Source organism: Chiloscyllium punctatum, chromosome 30 (assembly GCF_047496795.1).
Source record: "Chiloscyllium punctatum isolate Juve2018m chromosome 30, sChiPun1.3, whole genome shotgun sequence".
Lineage (NCBI taxonomy): Eukaryota > Metazoa > Chordata > Chondrichthyes > Orectolobiformes > Hemiscylliidae > Chiloscyllium > Chiloscyllium punctatum.
In genome coordinates this window covers 33030045-33056123 of record NC_092768.1, presented here as the reverse complement: position 1 = coordinate 33056123, position 26079 = coordinate 33030045, and the positions used below count along the sequence as shown (strand labels likewise).

At 48.1% G+C, this 26079-nt stretch overlaps 1 protein-coding gene across 8 annotated transcripts in view; it reads right to left on the bottom strand.

Annotated features, from left to right (window-relative positions):
* The window catches only part of LOC140455399 (ral guanine nucleotide dissociation stimulator-like), a 232698-nt gene that overhangs the window by 31431 nt on the left and 175188 nt on the right, over positions 1–26079 (bottom strand). For all 8 annotated transcript variants that reach the window (XM_072550211.1, XM_072550207.1, XM_072550215.1 and 5 more), the window contains 5 exons: positions 16161–16294; positions 8712–8927; positions 7702–7805; positions 6974–7058; positions 2309–2377 (listed from right to left, as the gene is read on the bottom strand). In XM_072550211.1, the coding sequence (XP_072406312.1) occupies positions 2309–2377; positions 6974–7058; positions 7702–7805; positions 8712–8927; positions 16161–16294 (608 nt within the window). The remainder of the gene's footprint in view (positions 1–2308; positions 2378–6973; positions 7059–7701; positions 7806–8711; positions 8928–16160; positions 16295–26079) is intronic.

Sequence of the window (26079 nt, the reverse complement as noted above, 5' to 3'; positions counted from 1 at the left end):
TTAACATTCGCCTGTACCTGTGTTTTTTGTTTTTGCCGCTGTTTCCCTATTATTTACTATCTATGCTATTTAACTCTGTGATCTGCCTGTATTGCTCGCAAGACACAGCGTTTCACTGTGCCTCGATACACGTGACAATAAACTCAATTCAATTCAATTCCGAAAAGTCTTTAAAGCATTGTAACTGCACCCAACGTCCTCAGGCAACCCTCTGTGCAAACAATTTGCCCCTCATGCCTTTCTTAAATCTCTCTCCTCTCACCTTAAAAAATGACCCCCTCGTGTTGAAATCTCCCATCCCAGGGGAAAATAAAACACCTGTCATTCACCCTGTCTATGCCCTTCATGAATTTTTACAACTCTTTAAGGTCACCCCTCAACCTCCTACACTCCAGGGAAAAAAGTCTCAGCCCCTCCTTATAACCCAAACCTTCCACACCTGGCAACATCCTGGTAAATCTCTTCTGAAGCCTCTCTCACTCCATAATTTCCAGCCCCTGTCCATTGTAATTGAATAGCCATGCTCAAGGCCAGCTCACCACCACCTTCTCAAAGGGGCAACTAGGGACGGGCAGTAAATGCTGGGCCCAGCCAGCGACGCCCATGTCCCACGAATGGATTAGAAAAAAAACAAAACCGTGCTTGTGTCATCTGGGAAACCTGAGAGGGAGAGGGAACCCTCAAGGGCGTAGTTGCCTAGCAATGAGACAGGGATGGAGGAGCGAGTTCAGGAGGCTGGATTAGCAGCAGCTTTGAGGATGGGAGACCACACACCTCACCAAGATAAGGCTTTAAGATGCAAATGTTTCCTTTTCTTCTTGGCTGTTTCTTGTGTTGCTGGTTTTTTAAAAAAAGATTTTGTTTCTTGCATCTAAGATGGTTGTTGCTGTGAAATTCTGGTTCTTTGTACCTAAGATGGCGGCACGCTGTTCATCGTACTCATGTACTTGAGTGCATGTGCCAATAAAACCCAATTGGAATTCTAGCGTCTCTGAACAGGAACAGGCTGTATTATAACCACTGTTTGCTTTATAATATAGGCTTGGATATATACCCATGTGGGTTGTGTCTGCTCAGAAGGTATGTCAGGGAATGTTCCCCAATTGCCCGGATGGATGAGCGAACCTCCATTAACACTCAAGGAACTTGACACCATCCAGGCTACAATGACCTGAATTACCAGCACACTAACCCTTGCTATGGTGAGGTGATGGCCTATTCGTATTATCATGGACTATTAATGCCAAAGACCGAGATAATGTTCTGGGACCCCAGGTTCAAATCCCACTGAGGCAGATGGTAGAATTTAAATTTAATTTAAAAAAAAGAGAGAAATATGGAATTAAGAGTCTCATGATGATCATGAATCATTTTTGGGAAAAACCCCATCTGGTTCACTAATGCTGTCTAGGGAAGGAAGCTGCCATCCGTACCTGGTCTGACCCACAGCAGTGTGGTTGACTCTCAGCTGCCCCTCTGGACAATAGATGCTGGGCCCAGCCAGTGACATCCCAGTGAATGATATTAAAAAAATAATTCACTCTCTCCAAGATGGGTATCAAACGCTGGCCTCACCAGCAGTGTCCACATCACCAGAATCAATAAAGAATGGATTTTTCTCATGACGTTCAGCAGGGCAAATATAAAAGTAGTTTGCTGGTTCAATGCAGAGCTCAGAGGGATCCGGGTGTGCCGTTTGACGAATTACAAGAAATTAGTATGCAGGTACAGCAAGTGAGTAGAAAGGCAGATGGAAATCCTAAAAGGAGTTAAAGGGTTGGGAGACCTCACTGCACCGTACAGAGGTGGGAACCAAAATCTGACATATCATGTACCATGTTGGACAGCCTTATTTGAAAGGGGAGTTGAGAGAGGATACACTTGAATGGCTTAAATTGTGAAGAAACGTTGAACAGCTTGGGCCGTTTAAGGTCAAGGTAGATTGCTGAGTAACAGAGGAGCTGAAGGGCAGGCAGACAACAGAAGTCAGGTCAGCCAGACCAGCCCTGATTATATTAATTGCCGAGCAGGCTCAGACAGCTTACTCCTGGCTCCTACGCTGCACAACACAAGGGGGACCTTGTTATTTTCTTTCGGGGGTGGGCTTCCGGAGAGCAATCCCGAGTTGCTCCACTTTCCAGTCATGTCTGCTCCAGTTTCCCAGGGACAGTTTCCACCCCGGACCTGTATAAATGCACGAATGTGACAGATAGCCATAAAAGCTGCCAGAGATTCGGGGCCCACCCTGATTGAATCGATACCGTCTCTCACTTTCAACCACATCAAGACGTTAAAAAAGGAGACTTACGGGAGCTTTATGGTCCTTCAGCCTTTTTGGGTGTTTCTTGTCCAACGTGGCAAACTTCGACGTCCCTTCCTGCAAATTCGTCAAAACAAGGAGACACTTTTGAAAAAAAAAATTCCCGTCTGTCAGAAACTTCAGCTCAGAAGCCCAGGACGTATCTCCCAGGATGGGTCCCACTAATCAACATCAATGTTACCGTGACTGGCATCTGGGGAGATGCCAACTATCACCAAACACAGAACAGTACAGCACGGGGAATGGACCCTTCAGCTCATGAGCCTGACGCCAAATTAAATGAACCCCTTCTGCTTGCCCATGATCCATATCCCTCCAGCCCTCACATATTCACACACTTATTCAAAAGCTCCTTGAACGCCCCTAACATATCTGGTTCCAGACTCCTACCATTCTCTGTGCAAAAAAGACTTGCCCCTCACATCTCCTTTGAAGTTGCGCCCCCACCGCCGCCAGTGGGAGCTCATCCGTGGAGAATGGGCACAGTTAGTGCCAGCCAGAGGTGTAACCTGGCTAGGGGGTGGAGCCACAAGTGCATTCAAACGCCAATAGGAGACTCAGTGCGAGGGCAAAGACTGAGGAACTCCGATCTGAGGGAAGAGGGTGAGGGGGTTTGTGGCCTGAATTTCCACTCCACCCCGGGGCTGGGGACCACAACAGCAGAGTGAGATCGGGAGCTGTGGCCACTCAGCCCAGAGAAATAGTGCCGGGTGCAGAGGCAAACTGGGCACAGATTCTGCCCCACTACAGCGACACTTTGGTCAAACAATGAAGAGGTGCCAAGGAACAAGGTAAAGAAAAAGGCACATCCACCCACCCCCGAACCTCACCCCCTCCACAAGGTCCCCTCATTCACTCTCCGTTCCACGTCGGTACCCAACCATATCACTTCAGGACCACCCCCCCCCCCCCCACATCTGCTCCCCCGTGACATCTGACACCCCCGCCCCGTGCCAACCAGTTCCCCAAGGCCCTTTACAGTCCCTACGCCAACTTGGTACTGGTTGATGCCAAATCATGCACACCTCCTCTTTCTCTTACCCATGCCCGGTAACCACCATGAACCCACCCCAAACCCCTTGCTGAAATGTTCTTCATCCTAAACAATAAATGCATGATTTCAAGCGATTAACTGCTCTCATTGAAGAAACCTCATCCACTTCATTCATCTTTCTTGCATCCCTAATGAAAATTCATATCTCTACAGAGGAGGTGGCAATGGCCGAGTGGTATTATTGCTAAACTATTAATCCAGGGACCCAGGTAATGTTCTAGGATATGGGCCAAGTGCAGGCAGGTAGGACTAGTTTAGTGTGGGATTATGGTCAGCATGAACTGGTTGGGCCGAAGGGTCTGTTTCCGTGCTGGATGACCCTATGGCTCGAGGTTGAATCTTGCCACTGGCTGATGGTGGTACTTGAATTCAAGAAAACGTTGTAATTAAGAGTCCAACACTGACTATGAAACCATTGTCAACTGTTTTAGAGTCATGGAGATGTCCAGCATGGAAACAGATCATTCGGTCCAACTCGTCCACGCCAGCCAGATATCCCAACCTAATCTAGTCCCATTTGCCAGCACTTGGCCCATATCCCTGTCAACCCTTCCTAGCCAGGTGCCTTTTAAATGTTGTCATTGTACCAGCCTCCACCACTTCCTCTAGGAGAAAGTGAGGACTACAGATGCTGGAGATCAGAGTCGAGAGTGTGGTGCTGGAAAAGCACAGCAGGTCAGGCAGCATCCGAGAAGCACTGATGCCCAAAACATTGATTCTCCTGTTCCTTGGATGCTGCTTGACCTGCTGTGCTTTTCCAGCACCACACTCTCCACCACTTCCTCTGGCAGCTCATTCCATACACGCACCACCCTCCGCGTGAAAAAGTTGCCCCTCAGGTCCCTTTTATATCTTTCCTCTCTCACCCTAAATCTATGCCGTCTAGTTCTGGACTCCCCAACCCCTGGGAAAAGGCCTTATCCATGCCCCTCATGTTTTATAAACCTTTATAAGGTCACCCCGCAGCCTCCGATGCTCCAGGGAAAACAGTCCCAGCCTATTCAACCTCTCCCTATAGCAGGAGCCCTCCAACCCTGGCAACACCCTTGTGAATCTTTTCTGAACCCTTTCAAGTTTCACAACATCCTTCCCATAGCAGGGAGACCAGGATTGAATAAAGTATTCCAAAAGCGGCCTCACCAATGTCCTGTACACCTTAGGGAAGGGAAATCTGGCTTCCTCACCTGGTCTGGCCTACACGTGACTCCAGACCCACTGCAATACCTGAGTCTCTGGATTAGTGAACTCGCAATAATGTTGCTAGGCCATCACCTTCCCTTAGCGATGCAGTGGTAGTGCCCCTATGTCTGAGTCAGCAGGTCCATGTTCAAGTCCCACCTGCTCCAGAAGTGTAACATAACATCTCTGAACAGCTTAACTGGAAAATATCAGGACATGAGAATTGGTAACAGTACTCCGTCTCAACCACAAGTCCTGCCACCTAGAGGACAACTCCTGGTACCTTGTGGTAGTGGTAAATTCTACCAATTTGTAGTGAGGTAAAGCCACCATTGTCCTAACAGACCATGGGGCTGCACTCTCATTAGCGGGGGAGGGGAGAGAGAGAGAAAGAGAGAGACAGAGACAGAGAGGGAGATAGAGAGAGAGCCGACTGGAGGTGGTCTAAGCCAAGGATTACCTTGCCTCAGGTGAGTGGGAGGAGTTGAGAAGTAGAGACTTTCATAACATCTACCAGTGTGGGAACTGAACTTGTACTATTAGCATCACAAACCAGCCGTCCAGCTAACCGAGTTGACCAACTGCAGGAGCGGCGCGCTGGCTCAGTGGTTAGCACTGCTGCCCCACATCGCCAGGGACTCGGGTCTGATCGTACCCTTGGGCGACTGTCTGAGTGGAGTTTGCGAGTTCTCCCCACGTCTGCGTGGGTTTGCTCCCACAGTCCACAGGGTAGGTTGAAGTGGCTGTGCCAAATTGCTCATAGTGTTCAGGGATATGTAGGTTAGGTGGGCTTGCCTTGGGAAATGTGGGGTTACAGGGATGGGATGCTCTTCGGCAGGTCTGTTCAGACTCGATGGGCCGAATGGCCTCCTTCCACACTGTATGGATTCTATGACCCCCCATTCTCCCTAGTATGTGGGTACAGAGTAACGATTGTTTACAGCAGTTTTCGAAGGGGTCCTGTTCTCAGATAACAAGAAGGTTAATTGCAGGATCACAATCAGGAAAACTGCATTGAGTCAGACATCCCAGGACCTTAAGAGAGCTGGAACAGATACATCTGCTCCTTCCGAAAGCGAACTTGGAACAATCAACCCAAAGACAGTCCGTGGCTTCAGGAGAATCAATGGAGCCCAAGTAATGTCAACAGTATAGCCCCATTCAAAACTAAGACATAGCAACACAGAAACAGAAAATAAGAACAGCAGTAGGCCATTCGGCCCTTCGGGTCTGCTTCCCCACTCGTGATGATCGTGCCTCATCATTCGATTATCCTTTCCCCCCAATCCCTTTTAGCCTAATTCTATATCCAACTCAGTCTCGGAAATATGCAGAATTCTGGTCTTGCCTGCTTTGCCAGGCTCACCACTCTGCGAGTTAACAATAAATTTCTCCTGATCTCAGTCCGAAATGGCCCACTCCGTATCCTCAGACTGTCACCCCTGGGTCTGGACTGCCCTAGCCACTGGGGACATCTCCTTCCTGCAACTACCCTGTCCCGTCTGGTTAGAATTTTATAGCTGTCGACCAGACTCTCCCTTATCCACGCCAGTGAATGCAAGCCTAACTAATCAACCTGTGCACTGCCATCGCGGCAATCAATCTATTCAAAAGTAACCATTTCGACCTGCCATTTATTGTGTATAATCTATGGGTATATGTGTTATGGACCAGGCTAAACCACTCAGAACATTCTGAAGCAGGCAACCCAGACCATAACGTTCCAATTTGCTCTGGTAAATGTACAGTGAAAATTACACAGAGTAAGTTAGCGAGGTTGACCACCAGGTTTTAAAACAGACAAAAATGCATTCACTAAATTACACAACAAAACACAAAGAACAGAATAAAGAACCCCTACAGAACTCAGTCTATCCATACTAGACTTAACTATGCTGTTCCGAATATACGCAACAGTCCCAATAAGTAAACCCCCTTAAAAAACAGTAAAAAGGGAACAAACGCTGACAGGTTGAAGTTAGAAAGGCAGAAGGAGAGAGAGAGAGAGAGAGAGAGTTTTGCAGTCTGTTTCCACACAGTCCACTGCTGAACTCCTAACTAGTTCTGGACTGACCTGCGCAGCGAGACATCTGACCACTCTCCTTTCATTATACAGGTCACTTCTAAAACATGACCACTTTGGTCTGAAGTCTCATCTGTTCACATATTAACAAAAAGGCCTCTCAATACCCTTTAATCTCTCTACCAAACCAATCTAATCAGAAGCAGGAGCTGTCTACGACCGCTCTGAGAAAAACCAAGGACACAATTCTTGAGAAAAGGAGCTGCTTTTAGAGAAAAGGGACAGGCTTTGTGACACGTGTCACCTCAGTCTTCCCGTTGGTGTGTCATTATCTAGCTGCACACTAATATTGAGCAGAAAGAGATGTATCTTCCAGGTCCAAACCGGAATTCCTTACCCTGATCAGCAGCTCCCGGCTTTGGGAATAATTATTCTCCTCCGAAAAGATCTCTGACAGTTCATTGTAACTCCGGAAGATTTCTCTGGAAATGGAGGCAACGCAAGGCGTACTAATTAGAGAGTGATAACTTTGATCCTTGTCTCAGGACTGGAAATGTAAACGGATCCAATTTATCGTGACACTGTCTGCCCGTGAGGTGCCTCTTGGGAAATCTGAGCTGCCGACTGTCAGTTGGAGTCTGCAGAATTGTCCCCTCTCCAGATGAGAATCTGGGAACAGAGCTCCAGCACTGAGAAATGCAAAAATGCAGTCCTCCATACTACAGGAACAATATCGGAGCATCATGTCAACTTCACATTGCACTGGAAATTGGGGAACGCCATGCCATAATGAGTTACTGACCCTAACAGTGCATTATACCCGAGAATCTGGGAATGCGAAACATTGGTCCTGACTCGCAGTATTCTTTGGAATCCCGGCCACGGTGCAGACAGTGAGATTCCTGGGAATCTGGAAATTTTGCTCCAGTACTGGCCAGATGAGTCCTGGAACTTCTAAACTGGAAGCCCGGACCCAATTTACACCATCCCTCGGGATCTGGGATCATTGCTCTGATGCCGAGACACTACCATCACCCTCGCCTCCCCCCGCCAACCGGGCACACGGTCCACTCCGGGAACATCGACCCAGTACTGGGATCCCATCTCCCCCTCCGCCGCACATACCTGGGAATCTCCTCCCACGTTTTCTTCAGTCTATGGACCGGGTTCGACTGGAGGGCGGAAATGATGGCATAGAGTGAGGAGAAGTTCTTCAAAGCCCGGCATTCCTGGAGACAAACACAATGGGGAGGAACCGGGAAAAACGGACTCAGTTTCAGATGGATTGCCACCGATAACGCTCAGAGCAGACAGCCTCGACCACCTTCCCCCATAACCCCCAAACAACAGCAGCGAACCAGAGCAGGGAAATGACCGTCCTGGGAAAAATTCAAAAGCTTTCGAATTCCCAATCTCGGCGGAATTCTCCCGCTGACCTCAGGCTGTTACTGAGATTGCGGGGATCCCCTCGACAATGGGGACAATTGTGCGTGTTCAGGATTACATCCATTGCAGGGAAGGTGTTAGCAGAGGCAATGGTCTGGCTGTGTGATCGTTAGAGCTATTAACCGAGAGATGCAGGTAAATGTACTGGAGAAAGTGAGGACTGCAGATCAGAGTCAAAAAGTGTGGCGCTGGAAATTCCTGATGAAGGGCTTATGCCCGAAACATTGACTCACCTGCCCCTCGGATGCTGCCTGACCTGCTGCGCTTTTCCAGCGCCGCACTTTTTGACTCATATTCTGGACACTCAGGTTCGAATCCCAGCACTGCAGATGGGTGGAACTGGAATTTGTTAAGAATCTGGAGCGATGATGAGCTTGGGATCTGAAAACCAGCTGGTTCCCTGATGTCCTTGAGGGGAGGAACTGCCATCCTTACCTGGTCTGGCCTACATGTGACTCCAGACCCTCAGCAGTGTGGTTGACACTAAACTGGCCCTCTGGCCGATAAGGGATGGGTAATAACGGTCAGACTAGGCAGTAACACTCTCATCCCGTGAATGAATAAAGACCAAAGGGTATTGACCTGTTAACGCAATAGTTACTGAGTTACTGCACTGGCGTGAGCAGACATATGGAGCACTGGGGGAACTGGCGATCCTACGGTTAGAGGGGGCTATGGTATGAACTTACCTCTGCGACACGGATCCATTTCTCCAGGATACGGGCCCGCTGCTGCGGCCGGAGTTTGGTGTTGGTGAGGCAGGAGCTGATCACGCAGTTGGCGAGTTTGTTGAACTGCCGGACAGTGGCCCAGATGGTAGCAGCCATGTCCTCCTTCCCTTTCTTATCGCGCTGAGACCAGATCGAGCCCAGGCAGTGGTAGGGCACGACCTTCATGAAGAGCTCCTGGTTGGGGTGGGGAACAAGCAACAAGCAGTTTAACCACACGTCGAGTGGGCCTCCGCTGGGCAAGGAGAGATCAGGAACATGATTACAAGACAGGAGCAACCAGAACATAAATCCGGGACAGGAGAGGCCAAGAACACATGAGATAGGAGGGCTTAGAAATGTAAAGGTTGGACAGCAGAGACCAGGAATTAACTGAGAGGAGAGACCACAAATAAACATGGGATAGTAGAGCAGGAAGGTAAATGGGGGACAGGGGAGAGAGATCGGGAAGGTAATGGGGGACAGGGGAGAGATCAGGAAGGTAATGGGGACGGGGGAGAGATCCGGAAGGTAATGGGGGACAGGGGAGAGATCAGGAAGGTAATGGGGGATGGGGAGAGATCAGGAAGGTAATGGGGGACAGGGGAGAGATCAGGAAGGTAATGGGGGACAGGGGAGAGATCAGGAAGGTAATGGGGGACAGGGGAGAGATCAGGAAGGTAATGGGGGACAGGGGAGAGATCAGGAAGGTAATGGGGGACAGGGGAGAGATCAGGAAGGTAATGGGGGACAGGGGAGAGATATGGAAGGTAATGGGGGACAGGGGAGAGATCAGGATCGTAATGGGGGACAGGGGAGAGAGATCGGGAATGTAATGGGGGACAGGGGAGAGATCAGGAAGGTAATGGGGGACAGGGGAGAGATCAGGATCGTAATGGGGGACAGGGGAGAGATCAGGAAGGTAATGAGGGACAGGGGAGAGAGATCGGGAAGGTAATGGGGGACAGGGGAGAGATCAGGAAGGTAATGGGGGACGGGGGAGAGATCAGGAAGGTAATGGGGGACAGGGGAGAGATCAGGAAGGTAATGGGGGACAGGGGAGAGATCAGGAAGGTAATGGGGGTCAGGGGAGAGAGATCGGGAAGGTAATGGGGGACAGGGGAGAGATCAGGAAGGTAATGGGGGACAGGGGAGAGATCAGGAAGGTAATGGGGGACAGGGGAGAGATCAGGAAGGTAATGGGGACAGGGGAGAGATCAGGAAGGTAATGGGGGACAGGGGAGAGATCAGGATCGTAATGGGGGACAGGGGAGAGAGATCGGGAAGGTAATGGGGGACAGGGGAGAGATCAGGAAGGTAATGAGGGACAGGGGAGAGAGATCGGGAAGGTAATGGGGGACAGGGGAGAGATCAGGAAGGTAATGGGGGACGGGGGAGAGATCAGGAAGGTAATGGGGGACAGGGGAGAGATCAGGAAGGTAATGGGGGACAGGGGAGATATCAGGAAGGTAATGGGGACAGGGGAGAGATCAGGAAGGTAATGGGGACAGGGGAGAGATCAGGAAGGTAATGGGGGACAGGGGAGAGATCAGGAAGGTAATGGGGGACAGGGGAGAGATCAGGAAGGTAATGGGGGACAGGGGAGAGATCAGGAAGGTAATGGGGACAGGGGAGAGATCAGGAAGGTAATGGGGGACAGGGGAGAGTTCAGGAAGGTAATGGGGGACAGGGGAGAGATCAGGAAGGTAATGGGGGACAGGAGAGAGATCAGGAAGGTAATGGGGGACAGGGGAGAGATCAGGAAGGTAATGGGGGACAGGGGAGAGATCAGGAAGGTAATGGGGGACAGGGGAGAGATCAGGAAGGTAATGGGGACAGGGGAGAGATCAGGAAGGTAATGGGGGACGGGGGAGAGATCAGGAAGGTAATGGGGGACGGGGGAGAGATCAGGAAGGTAATGGGGGACAGGGGAGAGATCAGGAAGGTAATGGGGGACGGGGGAGAGATCAGGAAGGTAATGGGGGACGGGGGAGAGATCAGGAAGGTAATGGGGGACGGGGGAGAGATCAGGAAGGTAATGGGGGACGGGGGAGAGATCAGGAAGGTAATGGGGGATGGGGAGAGATCAGGAACGTAAACGTGGGAAAGGATGTTAATTGGATTGAAACATAATAGCAAACTGAGGACCATTCTGCCCATCACTGCTGTGCCAACACAATCAAACAGCTGTCCCATTTGTTCCACTGCCCTGCCCTTTCAAAAATTATCATCCAAACCAATAATATCGTGTACTGCACTCCACATGAGCCAAATCTCCACTCTCCGTTTAAAGCATTATAAATTCCACACATGCCAACTCCTCACAGCGCTACCTGGTGTGAAAAAACATCTAACACTCTGCCCTGAAATGATTAATGCTCCCATCCTCACGTCCTGACTTGAAGCCAACCCACCCAGCAAAACCCACACTGGAATGGCAAGCAGGCACCTGACCCCCTCTTCATCAACACCCTCCCCCCCCACCCCCTCACCCTTTAAATCCCCACAATCACCACCTTCCTGTCCCCACTGGACAACAGAAGCCAAACACCAGCACCGTATCTTGTGTCCATCGTCCATTTGCTTTGAAGACCTGTGCTTGAACAGTAAATGAACAACATGGGGGCAGATGTGCTAACAGACATGACAATTGGCTCAGGGTAGGATATTGTTGTACACTGCCTTCCATGGCCATCAGTTCTGAGCGCAGTTCCGGGGTGGAGTTCTGTCTCGTAAAGGAGACCTTTTTTTAAATCAGACATGCTCCTGCCACCGTCCCAAGCCTCTCTCGTGCCGTCGTCAATACTTAGCAAGAAAGACTGTGCAGGATCAGCCCGTGAGTAGGCCGGGGGCTGGTCTGCCTGAGGTCTTTGAGGATTCAGTGGGATAAATCTTGAGGCAGACACAGCAACACTGACAACAGGAGGAGGATCAGGCCACTTAGCCCTTTGAACCTGCTTCGATGTTCTATACAATCATGGCAGACTACAACTAGGGTCCACTCCCATAAGATGGTCACTGATAAATCAAAAAAGGGGATCTCGGGAGGAAGTGTCGTTAGCCGGAGAGTGCTGAGAGTCTGGATTTGTGAAGACGTGAGTCATACCAGACTTGAAACCTGAATTTCATTTCTCTGCCCATAGATGGCTGCTAGAGCCGCAGAGCACTGCTTACATTTTCTGTTTGTTTTTCACTAGAACAGGGAGTGGGTGAAATGAGAGTCTTGGAAAAGACGCTGGGTAAACATTTGGAGGGCTAAGGAACGGAACGCTGCATTTGTGGCTTCGGGTCAGGAGAGGCAGGAGGTGAAACATGTGGAAAATAAACACTGGAGGAGATTGAAAGTTCTGTCAACACCCGGCTCATACTCTGGACTCACAGAGTCATGAGATGCACAGAAACACACCCTTCGGTCCAACACGTCCATGCCGACCAGATATCCTAAATCTCATTTCATTTCCCAGCATTTGGCCCACATCCCTCTAAACCCGTCCTATTCAATTACCCATCCAGATGCCTTTTAAATGTTGCAACTGTACCAGCCTCCACCACTTCCTCTGGCAGCTCATTCCATACACGCACCACCCTCTGCGTGAAAACGTTGCCCCCTAGGCCTCTTTTCAATCTTTCCCCTCTCACCCTAAACCTATGCCCCCTAGTTCTGGACTCCCCGACCCCAGGGAAAGACCTTGTCTATTTATCCTATCCATGCCCCTCATGGTTTTGTAAACCTCTCTATAAGGTCACCCCTCAGCCTCCGACACTCCAGGGAAAACAGCCCCAGCCTGTTCAGCCTCTCCCTCTAGCTCAAATCCTCCAACCCTGGCAACATCTTTGCAAATCTTTTCTAAACCCTTTCAAGTTTCACAACATCTTTCCGAGAGGAAGGAGACCGGAATTGCAAACAATATTCCAAAAGTGGCCGAATGATATTTCTGATTTCTCTTTCTCGCTCTCTCTCTCTCTGTCTCTTTCTCTCTCTCGATGCAGTTGGGTTGCTTTTGATTGCAGATTTCAGCCCAGTGCGGCAGTCAGACTTTATGACTCACTGCTTCAGATGAGCAAGTTCAGGTACTGGGTACCTCGCTGCAGGTGAAACGATGGTAGTGATTCACACAGAGTCTCGTCCTGACACCAACAGAGTGAGGGGTCAACTCCTACCAGTCACCCCCGTCCACTAGAGGGAGTAACTCCAGACCGGGCTGGTTTTAACCTCACTGGCTGAGCCGGAGTCTCCCCCTGGTGGTGCATGTTTGACAGCTCATCAAGGCTCTCTCAGGTGAACAGCCAAGGCCTTTTCCCTCAGGTGGGGCAGACCAAAGCTATAGGTATAGGGCGAAAGGGGGAAGATTTAAAAGGGACCTGAGGGGCAACTTTTTCACGCAGAGGGTGGTGTGTGCGTGGAACGAGTTTCCAGAGGAAGTGGTGGAGGCTAGTACAATTACAGCATTTAAAAGGCATTTGGATGGGTATATGAATAGGAAGGGTTTGGAGGGATATGGGCCTAATGCTGGCAAATGGGACCAAGATTAGTTTGGGATATCTAGTCAGCATGGACGGGTTGGACCGAAGGGTGTGTTTCTGTGCTGTACGACTCCATGACATCACTGGGAGTAAAACCAAAGCAATGTCATAGAGTCATAGCGGCATACGGCATGGAAACAGACCAACCCATCCATGCCGACCAGATATCCTTAACCTAATCTAGTCCCATTTGCCAGCACTTGGCACATCTACCTCCAAACCCTTCCTATTCATAAACCCATCCAGATGCCTTTTAAATGTTGCAATTGTACCAGCCTCCACCACATCCTCTGGGAGCTCATTCCATACACGCACCACCCTCTGTGTAAAAAGTTGTCCTTTCGGTCCCTTTTATATCTTTCCCCCCCTCACCCTAAACCTATGCCCTCTAGTTCCGGACTCCACCACCCCAGGGAAAAGACCTTGTCGATTTACCCTCTCCATGTCCCTCATGCTTTTACAAACCTCTGCAAGGTCACAGCTCAGCCTCCAATTTCAGCATCCTCCCTCCCATCCCCTCAGGCCTGTAATGGCCAGGAGGAGTTAAAACGAACCCCCACTTTCTCATAATGACTGTACCCCGTGAAAAGAGATCTCCTAGAGCACAAGCAGCTGTAGTTGTCTAAGAGCAGAAACTCATTGACTGCAGCAACAGCTGAACTTAGAGAAACCTCTCCACCGTTCTATGCAGGCTGCATGCAACAGTGCAGCACCGAAACTGTCGTAACTGGTGTGTATTATCACGGACCTCAGAAAACACAGCAATTCCTGGACTAGTTTTCAAGTGTTGAAGGAGAAAAATGGAGAGGGGGTTGATGCCTTTGTTTAATCAGTGCACAGGTCTCAGCCAAACTGTTGAAAACCAGAAGCACATGTCTGTCCATCTGTTCCAAATGTTTCTCTTGATAATTTGGCAGATGCTCCCATTAAAAAAGTCCAAGAACTGTGAGTGCATCTGACTCTCAGCAGCCAATGTTTACATAGTCCAGAGGATATCACTTAAGCTGACATTTTTTTTGAACAGCCTTTTTCACTGCCTGTTTGTCTATTCATACAACATTGAGAGGGGCGAACCGAGCATTAGCATTTTGTCTTTTAACTCGAAGAATGGCTGAATTTGATGTTAGGCCACGGTAACAGGGGCTTTTGTATTCCAAAAGGAATGTTAAATGGTTGTTTCAGTTTTGGATCCAGACTACATAACCATGATTCTCAACTCCAATGGGGCAGCACTGCTGCCTCACAGCACCAGGGTCCCAGGTTCAATTCCAGCCTCGGGTGACTGTCCGTGTGGAGTTTGCACTTTCGCCCTGTGTCTGCATCGGTTTCCTCCCACAGTCCAAAGACGTGTGGGTCAGGCGAATTGGCCATGGGAAATTACCCGTAGTGTTAGTCTGGGTGGGTTGCTCTTCGGAGGGTCAATGTGGACTTGTTGGGCCAAAGGGCCTGTTTCCACATGTAGGGAAACAAATCTAATCTAATCTAATCCATTCAGGTATTGTAAGCTACGTCTCAGAACTGAATGGGTCCAGATCTATCAAAATGGAGTGGGAGGTACCTTTCAAATGACCACCTCCCTGACAGAGTTGGGTAGGGGAGCTGGTGTGCTGGAAAGCAATTGTCAGAAGCCGGAACGGGAGGTGGGAACATTGGAAAGGGGACCCTCATGCCAGTGCTAAAGATCTGACTCCATGAGAACCTGGAAGGTAGGAGGTCACGCCCATTAAAATTCATTGCTTCTCATAGAGCATTCAGTCAGTCCCATTTCCCCCATCCTATCTGCGATTCTCAAACACCCACCCAATTCCCTTTTGGAATCAGTTACTGGCTCCACTTCCATCACCCTTCACAGGCAGTGTGCTAATAGAGTCACGGAATCAGACCCTTCGGTCCAACCAGCCCATGCTGACCATAATCCCAAACTAAACTATTCCCACCTGCCTGCTCCTGGCCCATATTCCTCCCAACCTTTCCTATTCATGGACTTATCTAAATGTCTGTCAAACACGGTACCCGCAAGTGTATCCACCACTTTCTCTGGAAGTCCGTTCCAAACACAAATCAGTCCGTGGGTTACAACATTCATTACCAGTTTGATGTATAGAATGGTTAAATCTCGCATCCCCTTATCCATCCCCTTGCCACCAAAAGATTAAATCTGTGTTGACTCGTCCCTGGCCTCTTTACATAATGGCAAGAGGTTTTCTTTAGCAACTTGATTCAACCCATCAGAATATTGTACCCGCTCAACAACCCTTACTTAACCCCCAGCTTCTCCAGCCTCAGTCTGGAGTTAAAGTCCCTCACCTCTGGAACTATTCTGGGAACTCTCTTTTGTACACTGAGCGATCTATCTATCTATCTATCCATCTATCTATCTCCCTCTCTGTCTCTTTGTCTCTCTCTCTCCCCCTCTCTCTCTCTGTCCCCATCCCTCTCCTTCTCTCTCTATCTCTATCTGTCTCCCTCTCTATCTCCCCCCTCTCTCTTTCCCCCTCCCTCTCTCTGTCTCTATCTCCCTCTTTGTCTCTCTCTTTCTCTGCCTATCTCCGTCTCTCCCTCTCTCTCCCCCACTTCTCTCTCTCCTCCCCGTCTCCCTTCCTCTCTCTTTCTGTCTCCCTCTCCCTTTCCTCTCTCTCTGTCTCTACTCCCTCCCCCATCATCTCCATCTCCCCCCCTCTATCTCTATCTCTCTCTCTCTCTCTCTCTCTCTCTCCCCCACCCCCAACCTCTCTCTCTCTCTCTCTCTCTCTCTCTCCCCCTCTCTGTCTCTCTCCTTCTCTCTCTCTGTCTCCGTCTCTCTCTCTCTTTGTGTGTTGGTACTAGCCTGACCTACTGGCCACTTGCCTGCGTTGCCTGATTATCGGATAATGGGGTTTACAGAGCGAATCAAGGTTCAGGTCTCACCGCATCGATCATAGTCAGCTGCGCGGCCGTCACGTCTGCTGTGAAGGTCAGGATATCGACTGGTTCCTCTTTCTGCTGAGGCTTAGTCCCAGTCTCCTCAGTCTGGGTCAGCTCGTGGCCCTCCTGGTCTTGAACTGTCAATCGGAAACATTCATCACTGGGACATGGATAAATACCGACCCATACACATATCAGCGGGACCATCCGAAACCAGCGGTGCAGATGGAGAGGAGCTAGTTCCACCTAACTCTCACGGTCACGGTCTAAGGGTGGGAGAAAAATTCCGAACCACTTCTCCACACAAAGGCTGGGAAAAGCCTGAAAGGGTGGCACAGTGGCCCAGTGGTTAACACCGCTGCCTCATAGCACCAGGAAGCCAGGTTCGATTCCACCCTCAGGCAACTGTCTGTATGGAGTTTGCCCACTCTCCTGGCGTCAGTGTGGGTTTCCTCCCAGAGTCCAAAGATTAGGGTGGATTGGCCATGCTATATTACCCACAGTGTTCAGGGACGGGTAGATTGGACATGGCAAACTGCCCCATGGTGTGCAGGTTGGGTGGGTTAGCCATGGGAAATGCAGGCATAGAGGCACGTGGGCGAGTCTGGGTGAAGATGTTCTTCGGGGGGGCCGGTGTGGAGTCGATGGGCCAAATGGCCTGTCAGGGTTCTATGAAACGCCTTCCACTAAGAAATACCTGTTGATGCTGGGGTCACCTGCGCACTTGAAGTCGGTGATTGAGTAGGAGAGAAATAGATTCTTATCTTTTTTTCAGATTTGAAAGGCAGCGAGCACTGAGGTAGTGGGTCCGCCATAATCATATTGTTAGTGATTGTAACGCAATCAGCCAGGTCAACCTCACAGAATGTGAGTTCCCTGATTGGGGCTGTTAATCCAGTCCAATCAGGGAGCTCTGGCTGACATTTAAAAAACGGGATAGTGACACTCTCGTACCTGACTCTGAATGAGGCAGTGTTCGAGTCCAATAAAAATAAAGGGTCACTGAGTGCCGGCCTCCATGGAGGTATTTCAATATTGACTGGTGGAGCAGTCGCAAAGGGCTGTATGGCCTAATCCTGTTCCTAATTTCCATGTTTCTATGATTTTTGGTGACCAAACGTGTTCCGGGATATGGGACAAACACTGGTTCGCAGAGTTTGGTCGGAAGTCAACCTTAAGTGTCGACATGAGGTTGAGAAACAAAATAGGGCACCTTCCAGTTGTCGTGCCCCGACTTAGCACCATCGATGATGCATCGCTATAAACAAAAACGCAACGGGAGTGAGACCAATGGGACGGCTCTTTCAAAGGCACAAGCACGATAGGCCGAACGGCCTCCTCCTGCCAAGTCTTGTTCCCTGACGTTGCTTCCCAACCATTTTCCCGCTGTGCCGCAGTGCCCCTGGGTGACCCCACCCCTATTTGTGAAAATATGGGATCTACGGGATTCTCTCGAGGGGGTTTCAGGGAGAAAGCGAGGAGGGCTCAGTTCTTGAACTGGGAGTCTGGGGGAGGGGAGAGGAGAGAGCGTAGGCCTCAGTCATTCAGGAGGAGCAGGGAAAGGCAGAGGGTTAAAAACACAGCGCTCCTACAAAAGCTGACAAAAAATAAATAAAAATTCACACATCTGTTGTTTTATTTTTGGAAGGGCAACTGAAAGGGCAGTGGCCATGCCCCAGAATTACCAAACTCTGAGACAGGCCTCAGAGCTGGGGAAAATGTGCCTGAAAGCTCAAATATACCACATCTACTGGCTTCCCCTCATCCAGGTCTTTTTTTTGGTCACATTCTCACAGAATTCCAGTCGATGCTTTCCCTTTTGCAAATCCACATGCTCCCTTCTTAGTTCTTTTACAAGCGACCCTCGCACTTTCCCCACTACTGACAGCGGTCTGACTGGTTTGTAACTCCTCTCTTTAAAGGCGGGGTGACGTTAGCTGCTCTCCGATCTGCAGGAACTGTTCCCGAGTCCAAAAGGTTCTTGGAAGATGACCCCCAGTGTATCCACTATTTCTCGGGCCCCTCACCCCGCTCCCCCCCTTCCTTAAGTTCTCTGGGATGTAGATTATGAAGCCCTGGGAATTAATCGTGGTTAATTCCATCAGTTGCCCCAACACCATTTTCTCACACAATAAAACTGCAAATGCTAGAAGCTGAAACAAAAACAGAAATGGCGTGAGAAACTCAGACGGTCTGGTAGCATCTGTGGAGGGAAAGTAGCGTTATCATTTTCAGTGACCTTTCTTCAGTTAACACTCTGCTGTCTGTGCACAGATGGTGTCAGGTTGGTTGAGTTCCTCCAGAAATTTCTGTACTTCTAACTTCAGCTCCTCCCAGTCACTAAAAGCTGTGTTCACTAACATCTCCTGCATGCTGTTGCTTTGTGAACACAGAACCAAGATATGTCTTTGTCGGTCAGTCATTTATGTATTCACCATTAGAAATTCTTCTGTAAGGGCCTTCATTCATCTTCACCAGTCTTTTTTCCTTCACATACCTATAGAACCTTTTATCGTCAGCACTTAAGTTCTCAGAGTGCTATAAGGGGGGGCTTTTTCTTTCTTAATCGATTCCTCTTTTGCTGAATTCTTGTCTCTATGTTTTCTAGCTAATTTGTATGCTGCTTTCTTGGATCTAATACCATCTCTAATTTCCCTTGTGATCCACAATCTGGCCACCTTTCCCATTTTATTATTGTGTCAGGCGAAAGAAGGAACAATTGGTGCAGTTCACCCATGCACGCTTTCAAAGGTGGGTGGCATGGTGGCTCAGTGGTTAGCACTGCTGCCTCACGGAGTCAGGTTCAATCCCAGCCTTGGCTGACTGTCGGTGTGGAGTTTATACATTCTGTCCCTGTGTCAGTTTCCTTCACAATCCAAAGATGTGCAAGTTAGGGTGGATTGGCCATGGGAAATGGAGGGGAGGGGTTGCATCTTGGTGGGATGGACCGAACAGCTTGTGTCCATACACTGCAGGTGATTCTATGTTGGCAATTACCTTTCCCCTATCATTCCTTTGAGTGATGTTCCCTAACCTACCATCGTCAACTTGCGTGTCGTAGCTTCCTCATTTTAGATTCAGGAACTTGGCCCCAGAATCAACGAAGCCACACTCTAACTTGAGAAATTACAAATAACTAATACTGGCATTTGAGAGCTGGGCAGATAGACGGAGTTGGGTTGACAGACACAGATTGACCAATCTCCCCTTGTTTCACTTTCTCAAACTGTTTTTTCTCCATTGTGCGACCTCAATTATTGCACCATTTCCCTGCTTCGCCTGGTTCCACATGTTAATAAACATTCTCAAAAAAAGTACCACATAGCTTCCATTTTCTCTCGAAACTTCCTCACTCTAACCCTCATCTGTCATCGTTTCAACAGGTTTCAGGGTTCACACTCTGCCTGAATTAATTCGGTTTGGGGTTAATCCCACAACACTGTTAGGAAACAGGGGTTTCAGACAGTGATCTTAGGGGAGGTAATCTGAGTGCTGTTGAGAGAGGTAACTAGACAGTATTGAGGGGGGGGGGGTAATTAGAGAGTGTTGTGGGGGGCAATTAGAGTGTGTTGGTGGGTAATTAGAGAGTGTTGTGGGGGGCAATTAGAGTGAGTTGGTGGGTAATTAGAGAGTGTTGGTGGGTAATTAGAGAGTGTTGTGGGGGGCAGTTAGAGTGTGTTGCTGGGGTAATGAGAGATTCTGGTTGAGGGGTAATTAGAGTATGTTGTTGGGGGTAATCTGAGAGCGTTGTTGGGGGTAATTAGAGAGTGTTGTTGGGGGGTAATTGGAGAGTATTGTTGGGGTAATTACAGAATGTTGTTAGGGGGCAATGAGAGTGTTGTTGGGGGCAATGAGAGAGTGTTATTGGGGTAATTAGAGAGTGTTGCTGGGGGGGTAATTAGAGAGCATTGTTGGGGGTAATTAGAGAATTGGGGGCAATGAGAGTGTTATTGGGGTAATTAGAGAGTGTTGTTGGGGGTAATTAGAGAGCATTGTTGGGGGTAACAAGAGAGCACTGTTGGGGATAATTCGAGAGTTTTGTTGGGGGGTAATGAGGGAATGTTGTTGGGGGCTACAAAGTTTGGGAGAAGATTTGTAGCTCGGGTGCTCGTTATTGTGGTTCTTTTCGCCAAGCTGGGAATTTGTGTTGCAGACGTTTTGTCCCCTGTCTAGGTGACATCCTCAGTGCTTGGGAGCCTCTTGTGAAGCGCTTCTGTGATGTTTCCTCCGGCATTTATAGTGATTTGTACCTGTCGCTTCCGGTCGTCAGTTCCAGCTGTCCGCTGTAGTGGTCGGTATATTGGGTCCATGTCGATGTGCTTATTGATTGAATCTGTGGATGAGTGCCATGCCTCTAGGAATTCCCTGGCTGTTCTCTGTTTGGCTTGTCCTATAATAGTAGTGTTGTCCCAGTTGAACTCATGTTGCTTGTCATATGAGTGTGTAGCTACTAAGGATAGCTGGTCGTGTCGTTTCGTGGCTAGTTGGTGTTCATGGATGCGGATCGTTAGCTGTCTTCCTGTTTGTCCGATGTAGTGTTTTGTGCAGTCCTTGCATGGGATTTTGTACACTACATTGGTTTTGCTCATGCTGGGTATCGGGTCCTTCGTCCTGGTGAGTTGTTGTCTGAGAGTGGCTGTTGGTTTGTGTGCTGTTATGAGTCCTAGTGGTCGCAGTAGTCTGGCTGTCAGTTCGGAAATGCTCCTGATGTATGGTAGTGTGGCTAGTCCTTTGGGTTGCGGCATGTCCTCGTTCCGTTGTCTTTCCCTTAGGCATCTGTTGATGAAATTGCGAGGGTATCCGGTTTTGGCGAATACATTGTATAGGTGTTCCTCTTCCTCTTTTTGCAGTTCTGGTGTACTGCAGTGTGTTGTGACCCTTTTGAATAGTGTCTTGATGCAACTTCTTTTGTGTGTGTTGGGGTGGTTGCTTTCGTAGTTCAGGACTTGGTCTGTGTGTGTGGCTTTCCTGTAAACCTTTGTGGTGAATTCTCTGTTAGGTGTTCTCTGTACCATCAAGTCTAGGAATGGGAGTTGGTTGTCCTTTTCTTCTTCTCTAGTGAATCGGATTCCTGTGAGTGTGGCATTGATGATCCAATGCGTGTTCTCTATTTCTGTGTTTTTATTGATTACAAAGGTATCATCGCCATATCTGACCCAGAGTTTGGGTTGAATTTGCGGTAAGTCTGTTTGTTCTAATCTTTGCATTACTGCTTCTGCTATGAGTCCAGAGATGGGTGAGCCCATGGGGGTGCCATTGATTTGTTCATATATTTGGTTGTTGAATGTGAAGTGTGCTGTGAGGCACAGGTCCAGTAGTTTGAGTATGTCATCTTGATAGGTTCAATGTCCTGTTGTCTGTTCTGTATGTCCAGCAGATTGGCTATTGTTTCTCTGGCTAGGGTTTTGTCGATAGAGGTGAACAGTGCCGTTACATCGAATGAGACCATAGTTTCTTCCTTGTCTGTGTGCATATTTCTGATGATGTCCAAGAATTCCTATGTTGACTGTATAGAGTGTCTGGATCCGCTGATCAGGTGTTTCAGTTTCTGCTGTAGTTCTTTAGCCAGTTTGTGTGATGGTGTCCCTGGTAGTGATACTATGGGTCTGAGTGGGATGTCTGGTTTGTGCACTTTAGGTAGTCCATAGAATCTGGGGGTGGTGTTGCTTTCAAGTTTCATTCTCTCTAGGTCAAACCTGGTTAACTGTCCGTTTTTTTGTAGATTCCTCAGTGTGTTGTTTATCCTACTGGTGTCTCACAACACACTTCACATTCAACAGCCAAATATATGAGCAAATCAACGGCACACCCATGGGCTCACCCATCTCTGGACTCATCGCAGAAGCGGTAATGCAAGGGTTGGAACAAACAGTCTTACTGCAAATTCAACCCAAACTCTGGATCAGAGAGTGTTGTTAGGGGTAATTACAGAGTGCTGTTGTGGGGTAATTAGAGAGTGTTGGGGTAATTAGAGAGTGTTGTTAGGCAGTAATTAGTGTTGTTGGGGAGAATTGGAGAGTGTTGTTGGGGGTAATTAGAGAGTTGTTATGGGTAATTAGACAGTGATGTTGGACGTAATTAGAGAGTGTTGTTGGGGGGTAATTAGAGAGTGTTGTTGGGGTAATTAGAGAGTGATGTTGGGGGTTAATAAGAGTGTTGGGGGTAATTAGAGAGTGTCAGGGTAATTAGAGAGCGTTGTTGGGGGGGTATTGAGGGAATGTTGTTGGGGGTAATTAGAGAGTGTTATTAGGGGTAATTAGATTAGATTAGATTACTTACAGCGTGGAAACAGGCCCTTCAGCCCAACAAGTCCACACCGACCTGCCGAAGCGCACCCACCCATACCCATTCCCCTACATTTACCCCTTCACCTAACACTACGGGCAATTTAGCATGGCCAATTCACCTAACCTGCACATTTTTGGACTGTGGGAGGAAACCGCAGCACCCGGAGGAAACCCACGCAGACACGGGGAGAATGTGCAAACTCCACACAGTCAGTCGCCTGAGGCGGGAACTGAACCCGGGTCTCTGGTGCTGTGAGACAGCAGTGCTAACCACTGTGCCACCGTGCCGCCCATTAGAGTATGTTTTGGGGTTAATTAGAGAATGTCATTGGGGTAATTAGAGAGTGTTGTTGGGGGTAATTAGGGAGTATTTTGGGGGTAATTAGAGAGTGTTTTGGGGGTAATTAGAGAGTTTTGTTGGGGGGGTAATGAGGGAATGTTGTTGGGGGCTAATTAGAGAGTGTCACTGGGGTAATTAGAGAGTGTTGTTGGAGGGTAATTAGAGAGTATTGTTGGGGTAATTACAGAATGTTGTTAGGGGGCAATGAGAGAGTTTTGTTGGGGGTAATTAGAGGGTTGTTGGGGCAATGAGAGTGTTATTAGGGTAATTAGAGAGTTTTGTTGGGAGGGTAATGAGGAAATGTTGTTGGGGGTAATTACAGAGTGGTGTTGGGGTAATTAGAGAGTGTTGTTAGGGGTAATTAGAGTGTTGTTGGGGGTAATGAGACAGTGTTTGGGGGTAATTAGAGAGTGCTGTTAGGGAGAATTAGAGAGTGATGTTGGGGGTAATTAGAGAGTGTAGTTGAGGGGAAATAAGAGAGTGTTGGATGTAATTAGAGAGTGTCATTTGGGGTAATTAGGGAGCGTTGTTGGGGGGTAATGAGGAAATGTTGTTGGGGTAATTAGAAAGTGTTATTTGGCATAATTAGAGTGTGCTTTGGGTTAATTAGACAGTGTTGTTGGGGGTAATTAGAGAGTGGAGTTGGGGGGTAATAAGAGAGTGTTGGGGATAAATAGAGAGTGTCATTTGGGTAATTAGGGAGTGTTGTTGGGGAGTAATGAGGGAATGTTGTTGGGGGCAATTAGAGAGTGTTTTGGGTTAATTAGGGATCGTTGTTGGGGTAATTAGAGAGTGTTTTGGGGATAATTCGAGAGTTTTGTTGGGGGATAATGAGGGAATGTCGTTGGGGTAATTAGAGAGTGTTTTGGGGTAATTAGGGAGCGTTGTTGGGGTAATTAGAGAGTGTTTGGGGATAATTCGAGCGTTTTGTTGGGGGGTAATGAGGGAATGTTGTTGGGGGCTAATTAGAGAGTGTAATTGGGGGTAATTAGAGTGTTGTTGGGGTAATTAGAGAGTGTTGTTGGAGGGTACTTAGAGAGCGTTGTTGGGGGTAATTAGAGAGTTGTTGGGGGCAATGAGAGTGTTGTTAGGGGTAAATAGAGAGTATTGTTGGGGTAATTAGAGAGTTTTGTTGGAAGGGTAATGAGGGTATGTTGTTGGGGGGTATTTAGAGAGTGTTGTTAGGGGGGTAATTAGAGACTGGTGTTGGGGGTAATTAGAGAGTATTGAGGTAATTATAGTGTTGTTGGGGGGTAACTAGAGAGTGTTGTTGCGGGGTAATTAGAGAGTGTTGTTAGGGAGAATTAGAGAGTGTTGTTAGGGGTAATTGGATAGTGTCGTTAGGGGCAATTAGCATGTGCTTTGGGGTTAATTAGAGAATGTCATTGGGGTAATTAGAGAGTGTTGGGTGTAATTAGAGTGTGTTTTGGGGGTGGTTAGGGAGTGTTGTTGGGGTAATGAGAGAGTGTTTTGGGGGTAATTAGAGAGTTTTGTTGGGGGTAATTAGAGCATGTTTTGGGGTAATTAGGGAGTGTTGTTGGGGTAATTAGAGAGTATTGTTGGGGTAATTACAGAGTGTTGTTAGGGGGCAATGAGAGAGTGTTGTTGGGATAATGAGAGTGTTATTGGGGGCAATGAGGGAGTGTTATTGGGGTAATTAGAGAGTGTTGATGGGGGTAATTAGAGAGCATTGTTGGGGGTAATTAGAGAGTGTTGCTGGGAGGGTAATTAGAGAGCGTTGCTAGGGGTAATTAGAGAGCGTTGTTGGGGGTAATTAGAGAGTTGTTGGGGGCAATGAGAGTGTTATTGGGGCAATTAGAGTGTGTTGTTGGGGGCGTTATTAGAGGGCGTTGTTGGGGGTAATTAGAGAGTTTTATTGGGGGTAATGAGGGAATGTTGTTGGGGTAATTAGAGAGTATCATTGGGGGTAATTAGAGAGTGTCGTTAGGGGCAATTAGAGAGTGTTGTTGGGGGGTAATGAAGGAATTTTGTTGGGGGTAATTAGTGAGTGTTATTAGGGGTAATTAGAGAGTGTTGTTGGGGTAATGAGAGAGTCCGGTTGAAAAGTAATTAGAGAGTGTTATTAGGGGTAATTAAGGAGTGTTGTTGGGGGTAATTAGAGAATGTTGTTGGGGGTAATTAGAGAGTGTTATTAGGGGTAATTAGAGTGTGTTGTTGGGGGTAATTAGAGAATGTTGTTGGGGGTAATTAGAGAGTGTTATTAGGGGTAATTAGAGTGTGTTGTTGGGGTAATGAGAGAGTCTGGTTGAAGGATAATTAGAGAGTGTTATGAGGGATAATTAGGGAATGTTGTTGGGGTAATTAGAGAGTGTTGCTGAGTGGTAATTAGAGACTGTTGTTGGGGGTAATTGGATAGCCTTGTTGGGGGCAAATGGGAGAGTGGTGTTGGGGGGTAATTAAAGAGTGTTATTGTGGTGGAGAGTGTTGTTGGGGGGTATTTAGAGTGATGCTGGGGGTAATTAGAGAGTATTATTGGAGGAACTGAGAGAGTGTTGTTGGGGGGAAATGAGGGAGCGTTTTGGGAATAATTAGGGAATGTTGTTGGGGTAATTAGACAGTGTTATGGGGGTATTTAGAGTGATGTTGAGGGTAATTAGAAAGTGTTATCAGGGGAAATTAGAGAGTGTTTGGGGGTAATTAGAGAATGCTGTTGGGAAGGTAGTTAGAAAGTGTTGGGGGTAATTAGAGAGTGTTACTGGGATAAAGAGAGAGTGCTATTGAGAGGGTAATTAGAGTGTTGTGGGGGGTAATTAGAGTGTTGTTGGGCTAATTAGAAAGTGTTGTTTGGGGGTAAGTAGAATGTCATTGGGGCAATTAGAGTGTTGTTGGGTTAATAAAAGTGTTGTTATGGCAATGATAGAGTGTTGTTGGGGGTAATTAGTGTGTTGTTGGGCTGGTAGTGAGAGAGTATTGCTGGGGTTTAGTGAGAGAGTGTTGTTAGTGGGTAATTAGAGGGTGTTGTTAGTGAGTAATAAGAGAGTGTTGTTTGGGTAATTAGAGGGTGTTGTTAGTGGGTAATTAGAGGGTGTTGTAATAGGGTAATTAGAGGGTGTTGTTAGTGGGTAATAAGTGAGTGTTGTTTGGGGTAATTAGAGAGTGTTGTTAGTGGGTAATTAGAGGATGTTGTTAGTGGGTAATAAGAGAGTGTTGTTAGTGGGTAATTAGAGGATGTTGTTAGTGGGTAATAAGAGAGTGTTGTTAGTGGGTAATAAGAGAGTGTTGTTAGTGGGTAATAAGAGAGTGTTGTTTGGGGTAATTAGATGGTGTTGTTAGT